Source organism: Antedon bifida, chromosome 4 (genome assembly GCF_963402885.1).
Source record: "Antedon bifida chromosome 4, ecAntBifi1.1, whole genome shotgun sequence".
NCBI classification, from domain to species: domain Eukaryota; kingdom Metazoa; phylum Echinodermata; class Crinoidea; order Comatulida; family Antedonidae; genus Antedon; species Antedon bifida.
This window is the reverse complement of record NC_136229.1, coordinates 2,252,956-2,273,567: the sequence shown is the minus strand read 5'-3', so window position 1 is coordinate 2,273,567 and position 20,612 is coordinate 2,252,956. Positions and strand designations below refer to the sequence as shown.

Genomic DNA, 20,612 nt, shown 5'->3' with positions numbered 1-20,612 from the left:
GGACATATATCACTACCATATTTTTGTCAAACTAGTTTGATATTGAAGACAGAGCTTAAGGTGGCACATCACACAAGATGTGGGCACACGTCATTCATCATCGCCTGATATGTGTGTCGTCTGCTATCAACACATTATACCTAATTTTACACTGCTGAGCAAAAACAACCCCGCCGGCATTGTAAAACGGTTATGAGTACGTGTGCACGTAAATGATATTATATGCGACATGTCATAGAACACATGCCAGTCGATCCGATGGTGTAAAAGCCAAGTATCATATATGTTTAGAGGTCACTAATGGAACATCTTCACTGTATCTTCATCTTCCCTGGTATATTAGTATCACCAGAAACATATACTTAAAGGGGAACTCCGAAAACGTCATGTAGCCCCACGATGTTCGTTCTGCTTCACCGCGGCGGTCGGAAAACCAGTGGGGTTGGTTATAATCAATGTGGTTGTAGAGCTCTGTCTACACTATCAAACTCTATGTGACAAAAAATGTGATGTGCCCATATATGGACATGGTGATGTCATATCACTACCATATTTGGGCATATCACTACCATATTTGGGCACATCACACTTTTTTGTCAAACTAGTTTGATAGTGAAGACAGGTTAAATGTGTAAATTTCATAATAAACAACATTTTAAACCGGAACTACCCATTAACGCGCGTATATAAACATTGACAATTAACGAATTCGTTCAGTGTTAAAAAAAAAGCAAATTTTTGTTGGTGTCATTATATACATTTCAGTTTTAATCGCATTTACAGACGTTCTAAATATTTAAAATGAATGCTTTAATATATTATAATGTAAGTTATACTATGCTTCGGAGCTCACGTACAATTCTCGGTCGGCAGATATGTTGATTATTTGAAATGTAACATCAAGAACTGCGAAGGTCGAACGCCCCTTCAACCAACTTACTAATTGCTAAAATAAATTGTGATCTGTTGTCCCAGTGGAAGAGCTAGTTTACTAAAAGGTTTGCCGTGGAAATGCATCTCATAATATTTTCTGTAACCATGGTAAACAATCCTAGAAATTGGTTCATGACAATTTAAAAGTAGTTTCCCCGTATTCATGAGTTTTCTTTTGGTTTTCCGCGTGAAGCAGATAGATTTTCATTTGGATATACGCACCGCCGTTGGGAAAAATGTAGATTCTTATCGGTACGGTATGGCGCGCCAAATGCATGCAACTAAAGTTCCGATACCCAGAGAAGAATTTTAGGCCGACATTCTCTTAACATGCTGCTACAGGGGCGGATCCAAGTTGAAAGAATTTCGCAAATGTTAATGCAAAAGATAGGACATTAAAGCTCAGGTACAGGCATGAATTTTAAACATAATATCTGGTTAATTGTACATAAATCTAATATTTGTAACAGAAATCAAGACGAAAAAACATGAATTTCCCCTAATATGGTCAAATACAAAATTTGGCAAAATTCTGCCAAATAAACTAGGAAGACTTTTTTTCAGTAGTTAGGTAGTTAACATAATGTAATAACATGTCTGGTGACTCCCTAGAAGGTGAAAAAAGATAGTGGATATACGGTGGATAATTTTTGCTATAGCATGAAAATAAAATTCTGAAGTTGAATAAAAATACCAGAAATGTAAAATTCAAGTTATATTACCTATATTTAGTCATCTGATAACATTTTTTACCATACCATTTATTTTTCATAGCTTTTTAAAATGCCTCTCTATTTCCAAAATTTGTGTACAAAAGAATAGAGATTTTACTGTGTAATTTGAACTATCCCCCCACTGATAAGAAAGTGCTAATTTTCAAAAAGCTTGTGTAACACAAATAAAATCCCAAAAATTATGAAACATAGGGGAAACTATAGATCGATAATTATTGGAATGTATGATCAATAGAAATTTTTTGCCCGCACCTGGCCTTTAAATTAAGCTCAGCCTTTCATTTCACAATTTTTAGGCCCTTGCCCCCGCCGCCTATTTCAAAATCCTGGATCCGCCACTGTGCTACATTGGCATTTGTATACACTATCCTTTCTTATTTTCTATATATTAATAATTAACAGCCACAGAATAAATTCGAACCCACTCGGTGATATACTGAATATTAGTTAATTAATTTTGAAACGATATGAAGAAAATTTGTGAGAATGAATATATCTCTATGCTATATAATACAATTTACAGAATGTTTAACAACCGTTAAAGAAGACCAAAACATTAGGACTAATACATTTATGCCGTTGCGTTGTTTGGTTACGAAAACATTCAAATGTAGGAATGTCATTAACATGAACTGATGTACCGTATATAATGTAACGTAATTAAATGGCAAAGCAATAAGTAAGCGGCTGTATTACCATGTGAATGATTTAACATTTCAGTGATGTCATTTTGTGCTTGTTGAAGATAAAACGTTAAGCAAACATTATTTTGAAATGTGTTAATGATGAGTTACGCATTCTAGCAAAAAGCAGTATAGAATTAAGTTACCACGCATAATGCATTAAGTGTTGTATGAACGTATGCTTGGTTTCTGGCGACGCAACGCAAGGACGTAAGCACAACGCAAGTGAATTGACCAATCACAAGCGATGGCTTATTCGCTTGTGATTGCTAACTGTCTATAACTTCGCTTGTCATTGGTTAAAACGCTTGCGTTGCGTTTACGTCCTTGCGTTACGTTCTAGTGGGAACCAAGCTTAAAGCTTTGTTCCTACTAGGACGCAACGCAAGGACGTAAGCACAACGTAAAGCTTTGTTCCTACTAGGACGCAACGCAAGGACGTAAGCACAACGTAAAGCTTTGTTCCTACTAGGACGCAACGCAAGGACGTAAACGTAACGCAACCATGTTGACCAATGACAAGCAACAGTTCGAATAATCCATCGCTTGTAATTGGTCCTTGTGTTGCGTTACGTCCTTGTGTTGCGTTTTGAGCGGGAACCAATCATTAGTGATTTGACCAATCGCAATTATTCGTACTGTCGCTTGCCATTGGTCAACTGACTTGCGTTGCGTCTACGTCCTTCTCTAGTGGGAACCAAGCTTTACTACGTGACTTGGCCCATCAATCGGTTTCCATTATTTGATACTGAAGGGATGAGGTTTTCATGATGTAGGCTGAATTATTGACAAAGTGATGTAGTTTTTCCATGAATTCGTGTAAACCATCATTATGAATGCACGCACGATGCCAAGCTATCGATCACTGCTGGGATTGGATGAAACCGTGTACAAGCCCTCTCTCGGATCGGATAAATTAACTGTCGTAGGCAAGCCCTTGGATAAACAAACGTGGTATATAAGTGAATTCGATGTTTGAAGTTGTCAGTATGAACATCAAGTTAGCAGAGTGGTTAGGCCTAACGTTACAGGTAAGACTTAATTTAGGGGTGTTATGTACCATGACACAGTTCGTCATAAAGCCGTACACTAGATAGTCTATTAAATATACTACTTACTAGTACATTTTCTATCCTTATTTAAATATTGTAATAAGGGGAAATGGCATGAATAAAAATGTTTTCCTCCTACGAGCTACTATACTATTACAGTAACATTATTTACAGTATTTACAGGGCTTATGGCGTTTTTGCAATCTGCATTTTTAATAGTTTTTTAACAGAATTTTAACAGTATTTTAACATAGGCCTATAAATAGTATTTTAACATTGCCTTTTGCAATTTGATGTATTTTTCAAGCAAAACGAATTTCCATTTTAAAGTGGACCAATAAAATTGCTTGAATCTTGAATCTTTGTTAGCTGCATTGTTGCTGAAGCTAAAAACATCGGATATACATATCCTTATTTCAAGTAAATGATTGTGTTTATTTTCAGTGGAACTTATGCGTTACTTGAAAGCATGGCACATTTGGTTGACTTATTTGTGTGTTTTATGATCCTCTTCCCTGTAATTATTGGTAAGTATAGACATTTAAGTATACTAAGTATAGGTTAAACTAGGCCAGTAGGCTAAATCTTGACGTCATAGAGGTGGACATATTGTTTGTTTGGTTTGTTTATTTATTAAATTTTCCACACACATCAAATAATACAATTGTTCATTCTAATAAAACATAGATTAATTATAAATTAGATTTTAGTCTTTTATTTAGGAATTGTATTGTATTTTATTGTAATGTTTTCTTCTCTCCATTTTGGAGGCATCTTTGAATTTTCAAATTACAAATTTATTCAAAACTGGCTCCACAAATGAATAAAAAGGAGACTATTTTTTATCACTCTCGATTTTTAAATATGTTTTTAATGTTTGTTATAACTTTTAATATTTTATTCATTTTATATATTTTATAAATGTAAATATTTATTATTATATATATAACACTTTGCTGCCACTACAATTTTGTTTTAATAAATAATTTACCTTCAATAATAATAATAATAATAACACATAAAGAAAACAAAGAAAACGTCATCTAACCGCGTAGGCACTTATGTGTATTTGCTTTTTAATTTGCATAAGTATATGACATAAAAAACATTGAACTATAAAAAAAGTGAATTATTTAAACTTTTCGTTACAGTTTCTATTGAGATCGAACTTTTCAACACAACTGTGGAATTTTCTGGCAACGATTCCTGCTTTTCTGATCCTCTTGACAGGAGTTGCGAATGTGATCAATTTTGTATCAAACATCAGGAATGTTGTCTTGATTATGAGATATGGCTTTCATCTACACTACCTGTATTGACATCACCTTCTCTGGTTACCACTAACACTCTTAACGGTTGGCTAGAATTCTTTGGTGCTGTCAAATCAAACGAAGAGGAGAAATTGGATGTAGAAACATTAAAACCAACTTTTCGAGAAATTGAAACTCTTATTATGAGTAGAAAGGAAAACCTTGATGAATTCTCGTGTAATGCTCTTGTGGTGGATTGCAGAGATACATTTTGTTATCAGTTTAAGATTCTAACAATTCAGACGTGTGATAAAATGTTTTCCCGCGCTACAAAGTGTGAGGATGGAGGCTATGACCTTGTTTACGATTCCGGTTCAGAACTGGTGTATCGCAATCGTGACTGTGCAATATGCAATTTTGTTGAACCTAAAAACATTACACCGTTTGTAAAGATGGTAGATGTAGGAAATAAAATCAATCTTACTGACGAGGATCTAGAAAATAAGACACCGAAAGCAAAAAAAGCGATTAGTAAAGAAGATCAACAGAATGTTTTACCTCCTACTTTGAACACGTACAGTAAATGTCAAAGTATAAGGTACGCTTGTGAGGTTGAAGTTAGTGAAGAATTATCCAGGGCTTGTTTGGCTTACCAAGGGATTACGGGTTGCTCCTCTAACCCACATTGTGAGAAATGTTCTGATCCATCAACCAATTACGATAACTTCTGTCCTTTTGTATTTAGTACAAATCATATTACTAAACCATCTTTTGCTATCTTTATCGACTCTTCCGGAGGTTTAACCAGAGTTTACCCAACTAATTCAGAAAAGAACACTGATGATAACGTTGAAACTAGTGGCTACGACGCCATATTACCAACAGATAATTTAACGTTATTTGAAAATTACACAGAAACGCCCATATCACCAAATACGGATACGACGCCATCAATTGAACTGCGCGTAACAGCTGCGTATAGTGACGTGGCATACGTAATAACTTTGATAGGCACTATTCTGTCCATCATCAGTATCTTGATAGCCTTGTTAACGTTCTACATTTTCCCGGTAATGAGGAATACCTCGGGCTGGATCAATATTCTTCTGTTACTTTCAATCTTGACCAGCTGTGTGTTATACATGTTTTTGTTGATAGATAAAGCGATTCCACCTGCCTGTAGAGCGGTCGCCATTGCTAAACACTTCACCCTACTCTGTACCTTTTGTTGGATCAACTGCCTCGGTTTTAATATATTCCTTTCCACAAAACCGAAACCAGTATTTTCCAAAATTGTACAGAAAAAGTTGTTTATATATTACTGCGTGTACTCAGCACTCATCCCTTCCTTAATTGTTTCTGGTTGTATTGCCGTAGAATACTTATCAATACAAGATGTGGCCGTCTACGAATATTTTGATTGTTTTTTATCTGGAAATGCCAAGCTATGGGTTTTTATTTTGCCCATCTCGGTTATGATGCTCTTAAACGCTGTCATGTTTATCATAATAATCATCAATATTAAGAAGAAGTCATATGCCACGGAAAAGCAATCGGCAAAAGCAAAGAAAAAGAGACACAGATTTGAAATCATTCTCAGTGTCAAGGTAAGCAGCAGGCGTGTAATGTCAACAGTTGAGCGCACGCTCATCATGGTTTTTACGCGCGTAATGCTATTTAAAACTGATGTGACAAACAAAAAAAGTGATATGCCCATATATGGACGCGATGACATTATATCACTACCATATTTGGGCACATCACACTTTTTTAGGCAAACTATAGCTCGATAGGTCGTAGGCAGAGCTTTTAAATTATCAAATTATTATTAAATTTTCATTAAAAATGTCTCCCCTTCACAACTTTATCATCAACAGCTTATTTTGATGTTCATTATTAACAGATATCATTTTTTTTTCACGTGCGCGTAAACTGTTTTTCTAGTGTTTTCTATGACGTTATAATTACATTTTACAATTTTGTATTTTCTAGATATTCTGTGCGTTTGCCTTGTATTGGATCTTCGGTATTCTGGCAAACACAATTGTGATAATACGACAAGAAACCACGATACTCAGCCTAGCGTTGACGATCGTGTTCGTGTCGTTGGCGTCCCTGCAGGGTGTGTTCGTCTGCATCGCTCTCGTCTTCAACAAGAGGGTCTTCGAAATGTGGAAGAAAAAACTACGTAGAAAACAATCACACGAGAAATTAGAAAAAGTTTAAAAATACCATATTGTAAATATCAATACGAAGTTGATCAATGTCGTCGTCGTATATTAGTCATATATTGTTAATCTAATGGTAAGGTAAGGTAAGTCCCGTAGCCATTTCTGAACGTAGGGTCAATCATTTTTATATTGTTATCGTTTTCAATTGAAAGAATAAATGTTTAGTTGAATTGAATTTATTTTATGATGTATCAATGTAACACTATATAAATGTATATTAGTTTGTGACGTCAGTTATTATTAACAGTGACGTTATATCATACTCCTGAATTTATCATTTTTCTGCATTTATTTATACGTAATAAAATATAACAAACACAAATATTCTCATAAAAAAAGGGAAAAAAGGAATTGTTTACTGTTAATATTTATACAGAATATTGATACTTTATTATTACTGTACTATAGTGACATGGTGTTTACGAAGAGTTAAATACATTTTGCATACTATTGTCAATGTACGCTACCGTGTATTTAGCTCTGCCTATACTGTCAAACTAGTTTGACAAATATGGTAGTAATATGATGTCATCATGTCCATATATGGGCACATCACATCTTTTTTCGACAGAGCTTTAGTGAAAATAAATACATTTCAGTTTGTCATGTTATGTCAGAACCATCGGGTTTTGTTAAGATGGATTAGATGCATTGTTAGGTTTCTACAATTTGTTTAGATATCTGTATATAGAATATATTACCTATATTGCCTTAATTATTTATACCAGCTTTATTAATAATCAATTAACTAAACAATTATTATAACCTTAGCGTTAAAATATGTGTGAAAGGATGGTGTTGTGAAAGGATGAATCGAACACCACGAAAGACTTTACTAGCGTGTGTCTTCCGCTCCCCGCCCCCCCCCCCCCCCTGCTGGGGGTGGCGCTGATTAGGGTGTGATTGATTGAATATTCAAGAAATAAAGATATTTGATTTAATAGATTTTGTATGTTGAATTTGTATTTTTGTTCCTATTCCAGTGCATGTCGGAGGAGAACGTACTGTAGACGTATCAGTAGTTATAGTAGGCGTGGTTTTCACTAGAGACGCAACGCAAAGACGTACGCGCAACGCAAGCGAGTTGACCAATGACAAGCCACTGTTCGAGTAATCCATCACTTGTGATTGGACAAATCACTTACGTTGCGTTAAGTCCTTGCGTTTTGTCGCTAGTGAGAACCAAGCATTATAGTCCTAAGGCATAGCCGCGCATCATTTTGTCGGACAGTCTCATGTGTTAATGGATGATGAGATCAAATTTATTTTTATAGTCATCTATTTATAAGAGAAATCGAGACTTTGGTTGTCGTCTGTTGTATACGTCGTAAAACTCCTATCGGAAATATGTTATGTTTCAATACATCAAAATCAGTGTTTATATAAAGTGCCCTTTCACTTCAAAGTTGAAAGTTCACTTTCGTGAATTTCAGAAGTTTATTACAATTTATTTATTTTCTAAGCAGGAGCATAAAAACATCGTGTTGTCAATGGCAGGTTACCGATTATGATGTAGGCCTATAATGATGATGGTAACGACTATGTTGAGATGATGATGATGGTGGTGGTGAAGAAAAATGATGTTGAGATGATGGTGGTGGTGGTGGTGGTGGTGGTGGTGAAGAAAAATGATGTTGAGATGATGGTGGTGGTGGTGGTGGTGAAGAAAAATGATGTTGAGATGGTGTGGTGAAGAAAAATGATGTTGAGATGGTGGTGGTGAAGAAAAATGATGTTGAGATTGTGGTGGTGAAGAAAAATGATGTTGAGATGGTGGTGGTGAAGAAAAATGATGTTGAGATGGCGGTGGTGAAGAAAAATTGATGTTGAGATGGTGGTGGTGAAGAAAACTGATGTTGAGATGGTGGTGGTGGTGGTGGTGGTGAAGAATGATGTTGAGATCGACAATCGATATGCAATAAGAGTACAATAAGATGGCAACAAAGACATTTTATGAATTTCAAAGTAACCTATGTTATAGTGGGCGTACAAAGCTAACTCCCACATTAACAAATATTATATTTAAACGATTTCTCCCGAGCCTGATGTGAGTATAGCATGCTTCACAACAGAAATAGGTTAATTGCTGGCGGTCTAACATTTATTTTCACTGCTGCTGAGTTAATCAGTCACCAGAGCAAGCATAAAACAATGTTGTGTATACTATGCACTATACAAAGATCTTAATATTATATCTATGGCGCTATGACAATTCCCTTTGAGTATAATTTTACCGCGGCTTTTTAGAGTACTGAATTGATGGTAGGTATATTTTGCTTTGCATATTATTAAATCTCTGTAGTATCTTAAGTTCTGTCTACACTATCAAACTACACTGACAAAAACAATGTGATGTGTCCATTATATAGACATAATGATGTCATATCACTACTATATTTAGGCATATATCACTACCATATTTGGGCACATCACACTTTTTTTGTCAAAACTAGTTTGATAGTGTAGACAGAGCTTTAACAAACTTTCGTTTTATGTAACACCATTACCGTATTCTTACTAAGGACGATAATTGTTACCGTATTTTTACACGATTCAACGATTCATTATTTAACGAAGACGACGTGTTAATTATGGCCAAGACAACTGTTTGTGATAGGCACAACGACAGAAGTTAAACAGTAGAATGCTGTCTAATCGTTTTTGCTAATTTCAATGTTGTCCTCTCGTCCTTTCGTTCTCAAGATGCATCAGCCAACCATTACTCCATGGCCTAACTGTAGTCTAGTTCACAGTGCTCTCAAAGACGAACATTAATCACAATATGATTTCTGTCAACATGTCGACAATGCCCGATATCCTAGATTAAGAATAATGACATGATATAATACCGCAATCAAAGAAACAACGCGATGTTTTTCTTCTAAATGTGGCATTTACTTTGCCTGAGCTGACGGCACTTTCTGGGCCTTGCTTAGTTGCTGCCATTTTTTAATTAAATTAATTAAAATTGAATAACTCTTTTAAATTAAGTTTCAGATAACGTAGGGTATTTTTTTCGTGTCAGCATAAATAAGGCTGTCGTTAAACTTATAAAATATAACTTTGTTTCTGTTTTTTTTCGGCAGGAGGCGCGGTTGTTTTTTTAATACAATTTTCGGTTTTTAATGTTGACGTGAAAATAGTTACACCCCCTCTATAGTTTGTCTAAAAAATAGAAAACAAAATAATATTGTTCGTCAGCTGCTGGCTGTTTTGTGTGTCGAGATGTTAAATGACGAAATTAATCAAAAAAGTGAGTACATAAATTGAAATGTAGTGATTTTGAACCGTCTGTCTTCAGTAGGTTAATCTGCCTATCGATGTTTATTTGTTTAGTTTCTTTAAATCTAGATGTGAATACTATTAGTTTATAGCGTAGGCTAGGCCTAGCTACTGTAGGCTAGACTTCTCCCCCCTTCGATAACATTCTGGTGGGACCTGCATGGTGGATGAAAGAGAATGGGCAGACCATCCAGGCAGGGCCCATCCCCTCCGCCGTCAGTCTGTGCTACATACACAGTAGACTGATTTTGGCGTAAGGCTAGACAGGATAGACCTAGGCCTATGCTTCTGTATAAGTTACGTATAAGAAGGATCATGTTCTAAGCTCTGCTGTGATTAATTATCTAAGAATAAGCAGCTGTATTAAAATCTAGTCTAGGACCTAGCTAGGCCTAGGCTAGTACTAGTAGTAGCCTGTACTAGTGGTCACAGTGCATTTCGGCCGCCAATCATTTCGGCCGCCGGTTATGGAACGACCAAATTCATGAAACTCCAAAAAGGACAAAATATGGCATGATCATTTCGGCCGCCAGGTATGGCGCGCCTAATTGAAATAGCCAGAAATAACTACAGTATTACAGTGACAAAAATAACTTTACCAGTCTATGGAACGCCACAGAGAACTATGGTCATTTAAACCAGAGATCAGTTGTGCAATGGGCTAAATACATTTTGATTTAAAGTTATATTACGGTATTTTACCGTCTGAATATTTTGGTCAAAATGAATATTGATTTTTTATTTTACAGGTCTCGAAGATGCGTGTGCTTTGTAAAAATGTGTTTCTTTATGAATATAATAAATGTAAAACATACGAATAAAAGTGTTTTTGACTGGCACATAAAAAAACTTCAGCATCACCTCTTCTTATTAAAAAAATATCATTAATATTCACTGTAGTGATGGCAATGTGCACGCCATAAATATCGCTTGCTGTTTCTGGAATTGAAGACCGACGATTGGGCTTAATAATACAGTATTTAGTAAAATATTAACATTTGAACACACATGGCGTGTCATACATATTCAAGAATAATTACAATTCTGGCGGCCGAAATGAACAATACATACTTTGTCCTTTTTGGCGTTTCATGAATTTGGCAATTCCATAACCAGCGGCCGAAATTTATGGCGGCCGAAATGATCAGACACCGTACTGGTTAGGCCTAATTAATATATCTAGCTAGGGCTTAATTGATATTGTTTTTCAATGATTTGACAAATTAATTAGCATCACCTAGACCTAAGGCCTACTACTAGGCCTATTCATTATTGACTAGACCTATTAATTATGAGTAGAGGCACGCAGAAGTAGGCCTAGGCTAGTAATGTATAAGTTTTAGTTTCTTTTTTTTTCTCCTCCAGAATTTGATCTTTAATGCACACAGACAGAATGTGAAGTTTTGGTGATGTCAATATTCAACTCAACATTAATAATGTGACAATCTTTAATCATACAATGTCAGACATTTTGCGAACTGCTCTTAAATCATTTATACCATATCATTTATATTAAATAGTTATAGTCCGAATTATAAAGACATTTTTTCACAATCAAAATGATACATAGAACATACACTATCAGCACCCATACTTCTGCTGCATTCCAAATTATGAACGACCTTCGAACTTCCAAAGATCTCTGTGACATCGTTGTGTCCGTCGACAATCAGGACTTCTATGCGCACAAAGTCGTTTTGGCTGGCTGCTCACCTTACCTTCGAGCCATGTTTACGAACGGTATGTTAGAAACGGACAAGAACATCGTTAAAATTCAGGGAATCGATCCTGTTGCGATGGAGATAATACTGGACTTTATGTATACAGCGACAATAGACGTAAATGTTGAAAACGTTCAGATTGTTCTGGCTGGAGCGAGTATGCTTAATATGAGTAGTCTACGAAATGTCTGTTCAACTTTCTTACAATCCCAGCTAGATGCTAGTAATTGTCTAGGTGAGAGCTCAACACTTAATTAAAGTCTGTACAATAATATTTTGTAGTACAATATTAAAGCCCCCTTCCCTACGTTTTTTAGATCTAATTTAAGATCACAAACTATATTTAATGTAAAAATAATACTATATGGTCCTATTGCGATAAGTTTTAAGTCTTTAAACGGTTAAAAATGTGAAAAATAAGTCGATTCTAATAATTATAGCGGCCCGCTATAAATCCCAAAATGCATTGCGCGCGGATTGATATTTTTGTTTTTCACCTGTAATTCGCCCACTTTTCGATCGATCGTGAGGCCAAAACAAATGGAAGACTCCTAACTTTTCAGCGAAAATACCGGGTTGTCCCCAATTTGTATCAACGGAGTCTGGCAAAAATAGAAAGACAATTAATGCAGCAACTATACAACGTCAGGCTAGGTATATAGCTAGCGTACGATGTTCGTACGTTACCGATGTTTACCAGCTAGGCCTACAAAACTAAGCCTAGCTAGGCTAGGCCTAAGACCGTCCACGAGAGGTCGATCACCGCGAGCTACTTAGGTAGTGCATTGTTTCTCACTTTTTATCATAATTTACCATAAAACGTACATTTAAGACAAGGAATGACATGGTTTAATGTTTTTAAAGTGATATATATGTATTATTTTCCAAAAAACGTCCAAAATTGCAGGGAAGGGGTCTTTAATATCTTGAGGATACTTTATAATAAATCTTGATTGTAGGCCTATATTATGAACTTTCAATATATTAAATATTCAATTTATTAATGAACCACTAAATACAAATTTAAAGATGTATAAGATTTATAAAATCAGATTTTGAATAGGCCATTTTGTATTTTTAATGAAGTTGTTCTACTTTCATAAGAAAAAAAACCCCAATGATTTCACTTATAAAAAGACAAAAGATTTAATTTTAAACAAAACCATTGTCTGACAGATATTTAAAGTATTTTTTTCTTTTTTTTTCTTCAGGTAAATCATTTTTTTTTCGATCCAGTTTTTGGTCAAAGTGAATAACTATTATGTGACATTAAAATGGCATATTCAACAAAAATATTATAAAAAAAATTTTCAGGGGGACAGTATATCTTTAACTTTATACACAAACCTTTTCTATTTCATTATAGGAATTCATTCATTTGCGGATATGTACTCGTGTCCCGAATTGGAGTACGCTTCTCGTAGTTTCATTTACCAACATTTTCTGGAGGTCATTCGAACGGAGGAATTCTTCATGATGAGTGAGCAGGACGTGTTCAAACTTTTTCGCAGCGACCAACTACAAGTCGAGCACGAAGAAGACGTTTACGAAGCGGCCGTTTCCTGGATAACTTACGACTTTAATAATCGTCAATACAGCTGCTGCAAAGTTTTACAAAACATTCGTTTCGCGCTTTTAGACAAACAATACCTCTTGGAAAATGTTAGTAACTCTGAATTAATTCGTAATTGTCCGAATTGCGGTAAAGCTGTCAGCGATGCGGTGAGGATACGAAACGATAATCAAGCTCTCGCGCAAATCAGCAGTCGGTGCCAGCCTCATAGTATATACGTGATCGGCGGAAGGAACAGCGTCGATTGTCAATTAAATTCTTGCGAGAAATATGAAGCTTCTAAAAATAGGTGGATTCCACAGGTTAGTAACTGATTTACTGCAGTAACTGAAGTAAATTACATTCATGCCGTATTATGTAGATTAAACCAGTGAAACAAAAGTATACATGTAGTGTTCTTTCCAGAATGTTGAGAGTGGCGGGCGATGAACACCCCTTTCTCCTTAAAAATGATAATATATTTAAATTTTCAATGCATTTATACCAACAATTATAAGAAATTACAATCAATCAATTGCACCATAATCTGCAGAGCACGAATATTATTACTAATATTAATAATATTGTATGTATAAATGTATATTTTAATTTGCGAAGGTTGCAATATTCAATGACTGGAAATTCAAGCTATTGCAGTGACCCCTAATGACCTGTCTTTACTCTATTTAAATGACCCCTAATGACCTGTCTTTACTCTATTGCAATGACCCCTGATGACCTGTCTTTAAGCTATTGCAATGACCCCTGATGACCTGTCTTAATCTATTGCAATGACCCCTAATGACCTGTCTTTAAGCTATTGCAATGACTCCTAATGAACTGTCTTTGAAATGAACTAGTTGATTTTTTGCAATGTAATGTTAATGTCTCTTTTAGATTTTCATATTTTAATACTACAGTGAGAGTTCTTGAAATACTGACCACTTGAATTGCCCTTGTGGGTGGAGTGGGCTTTGGCCAAAACTAATAAGGTGCCTCTATTCACCCTAGAGAATAAAGATGCTTAATATCAATATGCAATACATAATATTTCAGCATAGTGGCTTTGAAGAAATACTATGCCTAATCAGGGCCGTAGCCAGCATTTAAATTTTCGCTACCCACCCCAATTTCCCAGCAGAGATCGTCATATTTTATATTTAATAATTATATTTAAAGCATCTTTGCCTCGTCTGTTTTTAACCCCTCGCTACGCTAATATTCTTATCTTACAGGAAAGCATGGAAATTGCTCGAACAGCAGTGGGTGCAGCAGAATTAGATGGAATGCTGTATGTAGTGGGTGGGGAATGTGCATTCAACGGCGTGCAGGATGACGACACGATGTATTTAGGTTGTGTCGAGTGTTACGATCCCGTGCTCAAGCGTTGGACCCGGAAAAAGGAGCTGAACGTGCAGAGGTCATTCGTCGCTGTGGCATCTATGGGTGGCTATATGTACTGCATTGGTAGGTATCTACATAATATACCGTACTGGTATTTCAAAAGAGCAATTGTACTAGCTTACATTTGTCATTGAAACTATTGTGTTATGACAAAACATGTCTACCAGCAGATTATATAATGAGTCTTCTTTTGTTTCCTTATTAATTTATTTAAAAAGCTTTTATTTATGTATAGTTTGTTCTTATTTATTTTGTATTTCTGTTTTTTATAAGTAATATAGCTTTTGGATAAATATTTCTGTACATAATTTTAATTTTTCTGTCTGAAGATAAAATAAATTCCTAAAGCTCTGTCTACACTATTGTGTAGGTGTGATGTGCACAAATATGGTAGTGATATGCTTAAATATGGTAGTGATATGACATCATCATGTCCATATATGAGCACATCACATTTTTTTGTCACATAAAGTTTGATTGTGTAGACAGAGATTAACACCCACAATAAAGTCGGATACATAGAATGAAGGCATTGGTTAAATTGCCTCTAGTGCAATGTTGAGATAACAATAATCACAATATACATGCACTTAGGGATGAAGAAATTATCTCTATAATAAGGTCAGCTTAAGGTTAAACTTAGACAACACGTCTTTAAGACTTTCCACTATAATTAATTGCTATTAAATAATGACATCTTCTCTGAATAACTTATTTAGTTTTAATCAATTTGATTAGGTGTGCAACTTTAAAAATTATGATTTATATTCAGACTTGGAGATGAGTGAAGAAATATGAATACAGTAATATTTTCATATTTTACATATTAATGTAGGTGGTGCATATTATATAAGTAAATACAGAAGTGTAATGTAGCTACAAAAAGCTTTGGATGGTTGGAAACAATTTTGGAAATTGACAGAATGACCCCCTAAGTTTGTACAAATTAAAATAAGGACTATTAATAAAATGTTAGCGATCCTCTGTTTAAAATCCCCTGAATACTCCCCTATTTAAGGGTCTTTCATATCTGTTCCGCCACCGGAAAATCAGATCGAACATCAATGTTTAGTTTTCACGTAGCTTTGCGCATGTTGATTGGCGCATAGCCGCGTGGAGTATTGTGAAAACGAAACATTGACATTCAATTTGATTTGCCTAGTCTGACCGGCACTGTGCCGGAACAATTGTGAAAGAACCTTTATTCCGGTTTCTTTAAATGTTCTAATTGATGAGTTGACACCTGTATTTGACACCTGTATTTTATTCCTGTTTCTCTTTATTACTCCTTCTCTTCACATTTGCCTAGTCTGACCGGCATTGTGCCGGAACAGTTGTGAAAGAACCTTTATTCCGGTTTCTTTAAATGTTCTAATTGATGAGTTGACACCTGTATTTGACACCTGTATTTTATTCCTGTTTCTCTTTATTACTCCTTCTCTTCACATTTGCCTAGTCTGACCGGCATTGTGCCGGAACAGTTGTGAAAGAACCTTTATTCCGGTTTCTTTAAATGTTCTAATTGATGAGTTGACACCTGTATTTGACACCTGTATTTTATTCCTGTTTCTCTTTATTACTCCTTCTCTTCACAACTAATTTCTGAGGCAGTTTTCATTTATTTTTAACACAATTGATTGTTGTCTGTCTGAACCATGGAAACAGAATAATTCATCATTCTAGCTCATTATGTACATCACCTTCAGCTCGCCTTTTATTGTACTTCTCAATGCCGTAGATCTTTCCAATTATATATACTGTATATAAAAAGGAAATATTGAAGCCTATAAAATTAATTAGTATTTTGATGGATTATGCAACATTAGTAATTTATAAGAATTATTTTTTTAAACCATTAATATTACTGACTGTATGATTAATTACACTTTTTATGTTTTTTTAAATGCCTTTATTTTCGAACACATTTATTTTGGTGTCATTTTATTTTCGAGTGAGTGCAAATTATGTTTTTCTTATTGTTGGGATCATCATAATTGTATTGATCATATTTTATATTCTTGATTAACGAATTCAACTTTTCTGGCATTTTAGGTCTTTCTTTTCCAACATTTATCACATGTGATGCCTGAATCATACCTAAAGCAAGGCCAATTTACACAGACGAGCGTTAACGGCAATAAAAATATAGAATCTGTTATTCCTTACATGACTATACACAACGCGGACGGGTTTCTGCTCAGGATAGGCTATACAGGTTCTATGTGGGACAAGCTACGCGGTGTATCTGTCTTACTGTTACCGCTCGTCTGTGATACTTATATGGCACTGTATCATAGCATTTCCTTATGACAGTAGACAAATAATATTATAGAGGGGTTCTACTGTAATTAAAACTAATAAATATTACATGGAAGTTTCATTGGATTGTAAAAATGTATTTTCTAGTAATACTGTTCTTTATTGAATTGCAGGAGGTGAAAATGCGTCAAATAGCTTCAACATAGTAGAGCGATATGATCCTAAAATAAATAGATGGTGCTTCCTACAAAGTATGAAACGGAAAAGAGCTGGTTGCGGTGTTGTAGTATGTGATGGTAAACTATACGTTGCTGGTATGTTTGTTTTAAATTTATTAACCATTTCAAATTCAGCAGATATTTGTTTTATCAAATGCCAAACAAATAATAAAGAGCATAAACTCCTTGGCACAATCTAGCTATTTTTTATCTTGTTTGTTTGTATAAATGTGTTTTCCGAAATTAAAAAAATAAAATAAAAAATGAGGACCAACTCGAAGTGAACTTGTCTCAGTTGGCCCTTCAACATACATAGTTTAAGCTATGTCTACACTATCAAACGTTATGTGACAAAAAAATGTGATGTGCCCATATCTGGACATGATGATGTCATATCACTACCATATTTGGACATATCAGTACCATGTTTGGGCACATCACTACCATATTTGGACATATCACTACCATGTTTGGGCACATCACACCTTTTTTATCATCTAGTTTGATAGTGTAGACAGAGCTTTAAAAAAATAATTCAGCAGAAGCACATAATAAAACAATATGATCTATTTATTTAAAGATGTATTGTCCCCCTCAAAAATAATTTTGAACTTTTTTTTTGTTGAATATGCCATTTTAATGTCACATAATAGTTATCCACTTTTGGATAAAATTAGATCTAAAAAAAATGTATTTGCCTGAAAAAACTGTAATTTTAAGCAACAAATGGTCAAATTGGCTGCCAGCAAATGAATTTTTGGATGAATTTAACCATTTATTATGTTATTTTATAATTGAAAACATAATTTTTTCGTTTTTATTTCTACGGAAGTGATTAACTTTATTAAAACTACAAAATAACCTATTCAAAGTCTGATTTAATTAATCTTCATTTTTCATGTTTTTGGGGGACAATTCATCTTTAAGCAATAGATGTAAAGTAGAGGTACTGCATTATCATTTTTAAATTTGTAGGTGGTTATGACAAGAACTACCATATAGATCGTGCCAGTATGGAATGCTTCGACCCAGAGCTTCAAGACTGGACTTTTGTAGCCGAGATGGAGAAGGCGCGGTCGGGCGTGGCTCTTGTTGCTATGGATCATTACATCTATGCGCTAGGCGGTAGACTTAGACACACAGACCAGTACTTTGATATTGCTGAAAGGTAGGGAACAAATAAACTTTTTTAAGCTCTGTCTACACTATAAACTTTTGTGTGACAACAAAATGTGATGTGACCATATATTGACATAATGATGTCATATCACTACCATATTTAGGCACATCGTTTACTAAAGTTGCTTATGCAAAGGATTGAAAAGCACCATCCATAGTTGGATGTCTTTTATAGCACTCTTCTTTCACAAACTCTTGGGGCCTGAATATAAAAATAAATATTAAAGCACATTTCAAGCTGTTGATTCTAACTAGAATGATAATATTTTTTTTTTTTGCTTAAATAGGTACAATACACAAACACACCAATGGTCCCCCATCCAGCCGATGCAAGTAGCTAGAGCATGGCCATCCGTAGTAGCGTTTGACAACCAAATATATGTGTTTGGAGGGTTTGACGGCACCAACAGGCTACGTAGCGTTGAGAAATACAACCCGCATACAGATACATGGACGTTTGTCGCCAACATGAGTGTGTGTCGTGCGGGATGCGGAGCGGCAGTTGTATAACGACGGCTAGTACTGTAGTAGTTTATTTTAAGATTCAAATTGCCAAATTATGAATTTATATTTACAAATTGTTTTTTTTTTTTTTTGGTTTATGTTGGTTCAAAATCAACTCTCAATTATTTAACCCTCACAGCACTTTCACACAGTGTGCATGCTGTATAAACATATTGGAATACTGTGCATGCAATGTCTATTAATGTACTGTGCATATAGTATAAATCCTGCACTGTATTTTACTGTGCATATAGTATATATTTTTACTGTACTGTTTGTGCATACATAACAGTATATAAAAGCTGTGCTATAGATGCAGTATAAATTCATACTATACAACATGGAGTATACATATTGAATTGTACCATGCATATATTAATTATATTGCATTGTACATACAGTATAAATAGTGTTTTGTGCATGCATTAAACATTATGTATAATATGGTGAAGAGGTAATATTCTATGTGTCACAATTTAGTGCACATGTACTATTATACTCAATGGGTTTAATTTATCAAGATATTTAATTCCATCACCTTTAGGTATTATAAAATGATCATTCGAATATCAGAGGTGGTTGTGCCTTTTCAAATACTGCATGAATCATTTTGACCTTAGATATACAGTAATTGTACAATCATTGACATCAGCAACCATTCATTTTTCATGATGCACCATGCCACTACGCAACTGTCTAATTTTCATTCTGTGCTAGCTGATACGTTTCTGAGCATGCGCAGCTATTGAGTCTAATAGTCATTCTGTGCTAGCTGATACATTTCTGAGCATGAACAAATTTACTTTTTCAAATTGAAAACCTTGTAGTCGGTTGGCCTGTTTGCGAAGACGAAATGTTGCTAATATGGTGTTGTTCCATGGTGCTTATATGTAAGTTGGCGAGGTTGTCAATGCTGGGCTTATTTGACTTGCAAAGTTGAAACACTTTGGTGCAATGCTTACTGTGGTTTACTGCGTGTAACTTAAGCTTGTGAGTTGACCAATCACAAGCACCTATCCAGCGTGTCGTCGTGATTGGTCAAATTGCTTTTGGTGCGCATACATCCTTGCATTGCATCAAAGTTGGAACCAACCTTTATTCTGCGCAAAATATATTTTGTTTGGTGCGGCACTTATTTCATAGTTTACAGTAAATCCTTTTATGTTTTGCTTTTTTTCACAAGTTAGTGAAAAATTTAATAAGCGACATTCATATGGGTGATACATACAGTTTTTTTTTATTAATTAGCCAATCATTAATTAATTAATTAAATAATTAATTTGAATTAAAGAATTTTCAAAAAATGTTTAGAAAATTCTAAAAACACAAAGCAGATATTGTCCTATCACCTCTTAACATTCTGAATTTACGGAAAAATTATTTATTTTTTTCATTTTAGACTTTAGGGATATATTTGATATTGGGCATTTAAAACATAAAATGTGTTTTATTGTAATTTATTTTAAATGTAAATTTATTATTAGGAAAGAAAGATGTATATAAATTTGCCAAAATTATATTTGCTTAATTGAAAACAAAAATGAAATGATGTTCTTGATTCTGTTGGGACTTTTTATAAAACTTTTAGATTATTTTTGTTGGTTCAAAAT

The 20,612-nt window shown here is 34.7% G+C and overlaps 2 protein-coding genes across 2 annotated transcripts; both read left to right on the top strand.

Moving 5' to 3' along the window:
- The first annotated feature begins 3,846 nt into the window (after positions 1-3,846).
- LOC144840387 (uncharacterized) lies at positions 3,847-7,828 on the top strand. The gene is made up of 3 exons (XM_078696192.1): positions 3,847-3,929; positions 4,554-6,259; positions 6,645-7,828. Exons 1-3 carry the CDS (start codon positions 3,872-3,874, stop codon positions 6,876-6,878), a joined length of 1,998 nt encoding a protein of 665 aa, XP_078552318.1. The 5' UTR covers positions 3,847-3,871; the 3' UTR covers positions 6,879-7,828.
- A 2,269-nt stretch (positions 7,829-10,097) lies between these two features.
- Positions 10,098-20,335, top strand: LOC144840391 (kelch-like protein 18). Its single transcript, XM_078696196.1, has 7 exons — positions 10,098-10,136; positions 11,531-12,121; positions 13,253-13,761; positions 14,674-14,905; positions 17,275-17,415; positions 18,295-18,487; positions 18,786-20,335. The coding sequence occupies exons 2-7, from the start codon at positions 11,725-11,727 to the stop codon at positions 19,006-19,008; spliced, it is 1,695 nt and encodes a 564-aa protein (XP_078552322.1). The 5' UTR covers positions 10,098-10,136; positions 11,531-11,724; the 3' UTR covers positions 19,009-20,335.
- The last annotated feature ends 277 nt before the right edge of the window (positions 20,336-20,612 follow it).

Bases quoted from the DNA above. Each gene is read 5' to 3' on its own strand.
- LOC144840387 (XM_078696192.1), top strand. From the start codon at position 3,872: ATGGCACATTTGGTTGACTTATTTGTGTGTTTTATGATCCTCTTCCCT. The intron at 3,930-4,553 runs GTAAGTATAGAC...TTTTCGTTACAG, and splicing joins CCTCTTCCCTGTAATTATTG to TTTCTATTGAGATCGAACTT. The intron at 6,260-6,644 runs GTAAGCAGCAGG...TGTATTTTCTAG, and splicing joins AAATCATTCTCAGTGTCAAG to ATATTCTGTGCGTTTGCCTT.
- LOC144840391 (XM_078696196.1), top strand. From the start codon at position 11,725: ATGATACATAGAACATACACTATCAGCACCCATACTTCTGCTGCATTC. The intron at 14,906-17,274 runs GTAGGTATCTAC...ATTGAATTGCAG, and splicing joins TGGCTATATGTACTGCATTG to GAGGTGAAAATGCGTCAAAT. The intron at 18,488-18,785 runs GTAGGGAACAAA...TTGCTTAAATAG, and splicing joins TACTTTGATATTGCTGAAAG to GTACAATACACAAACACACC.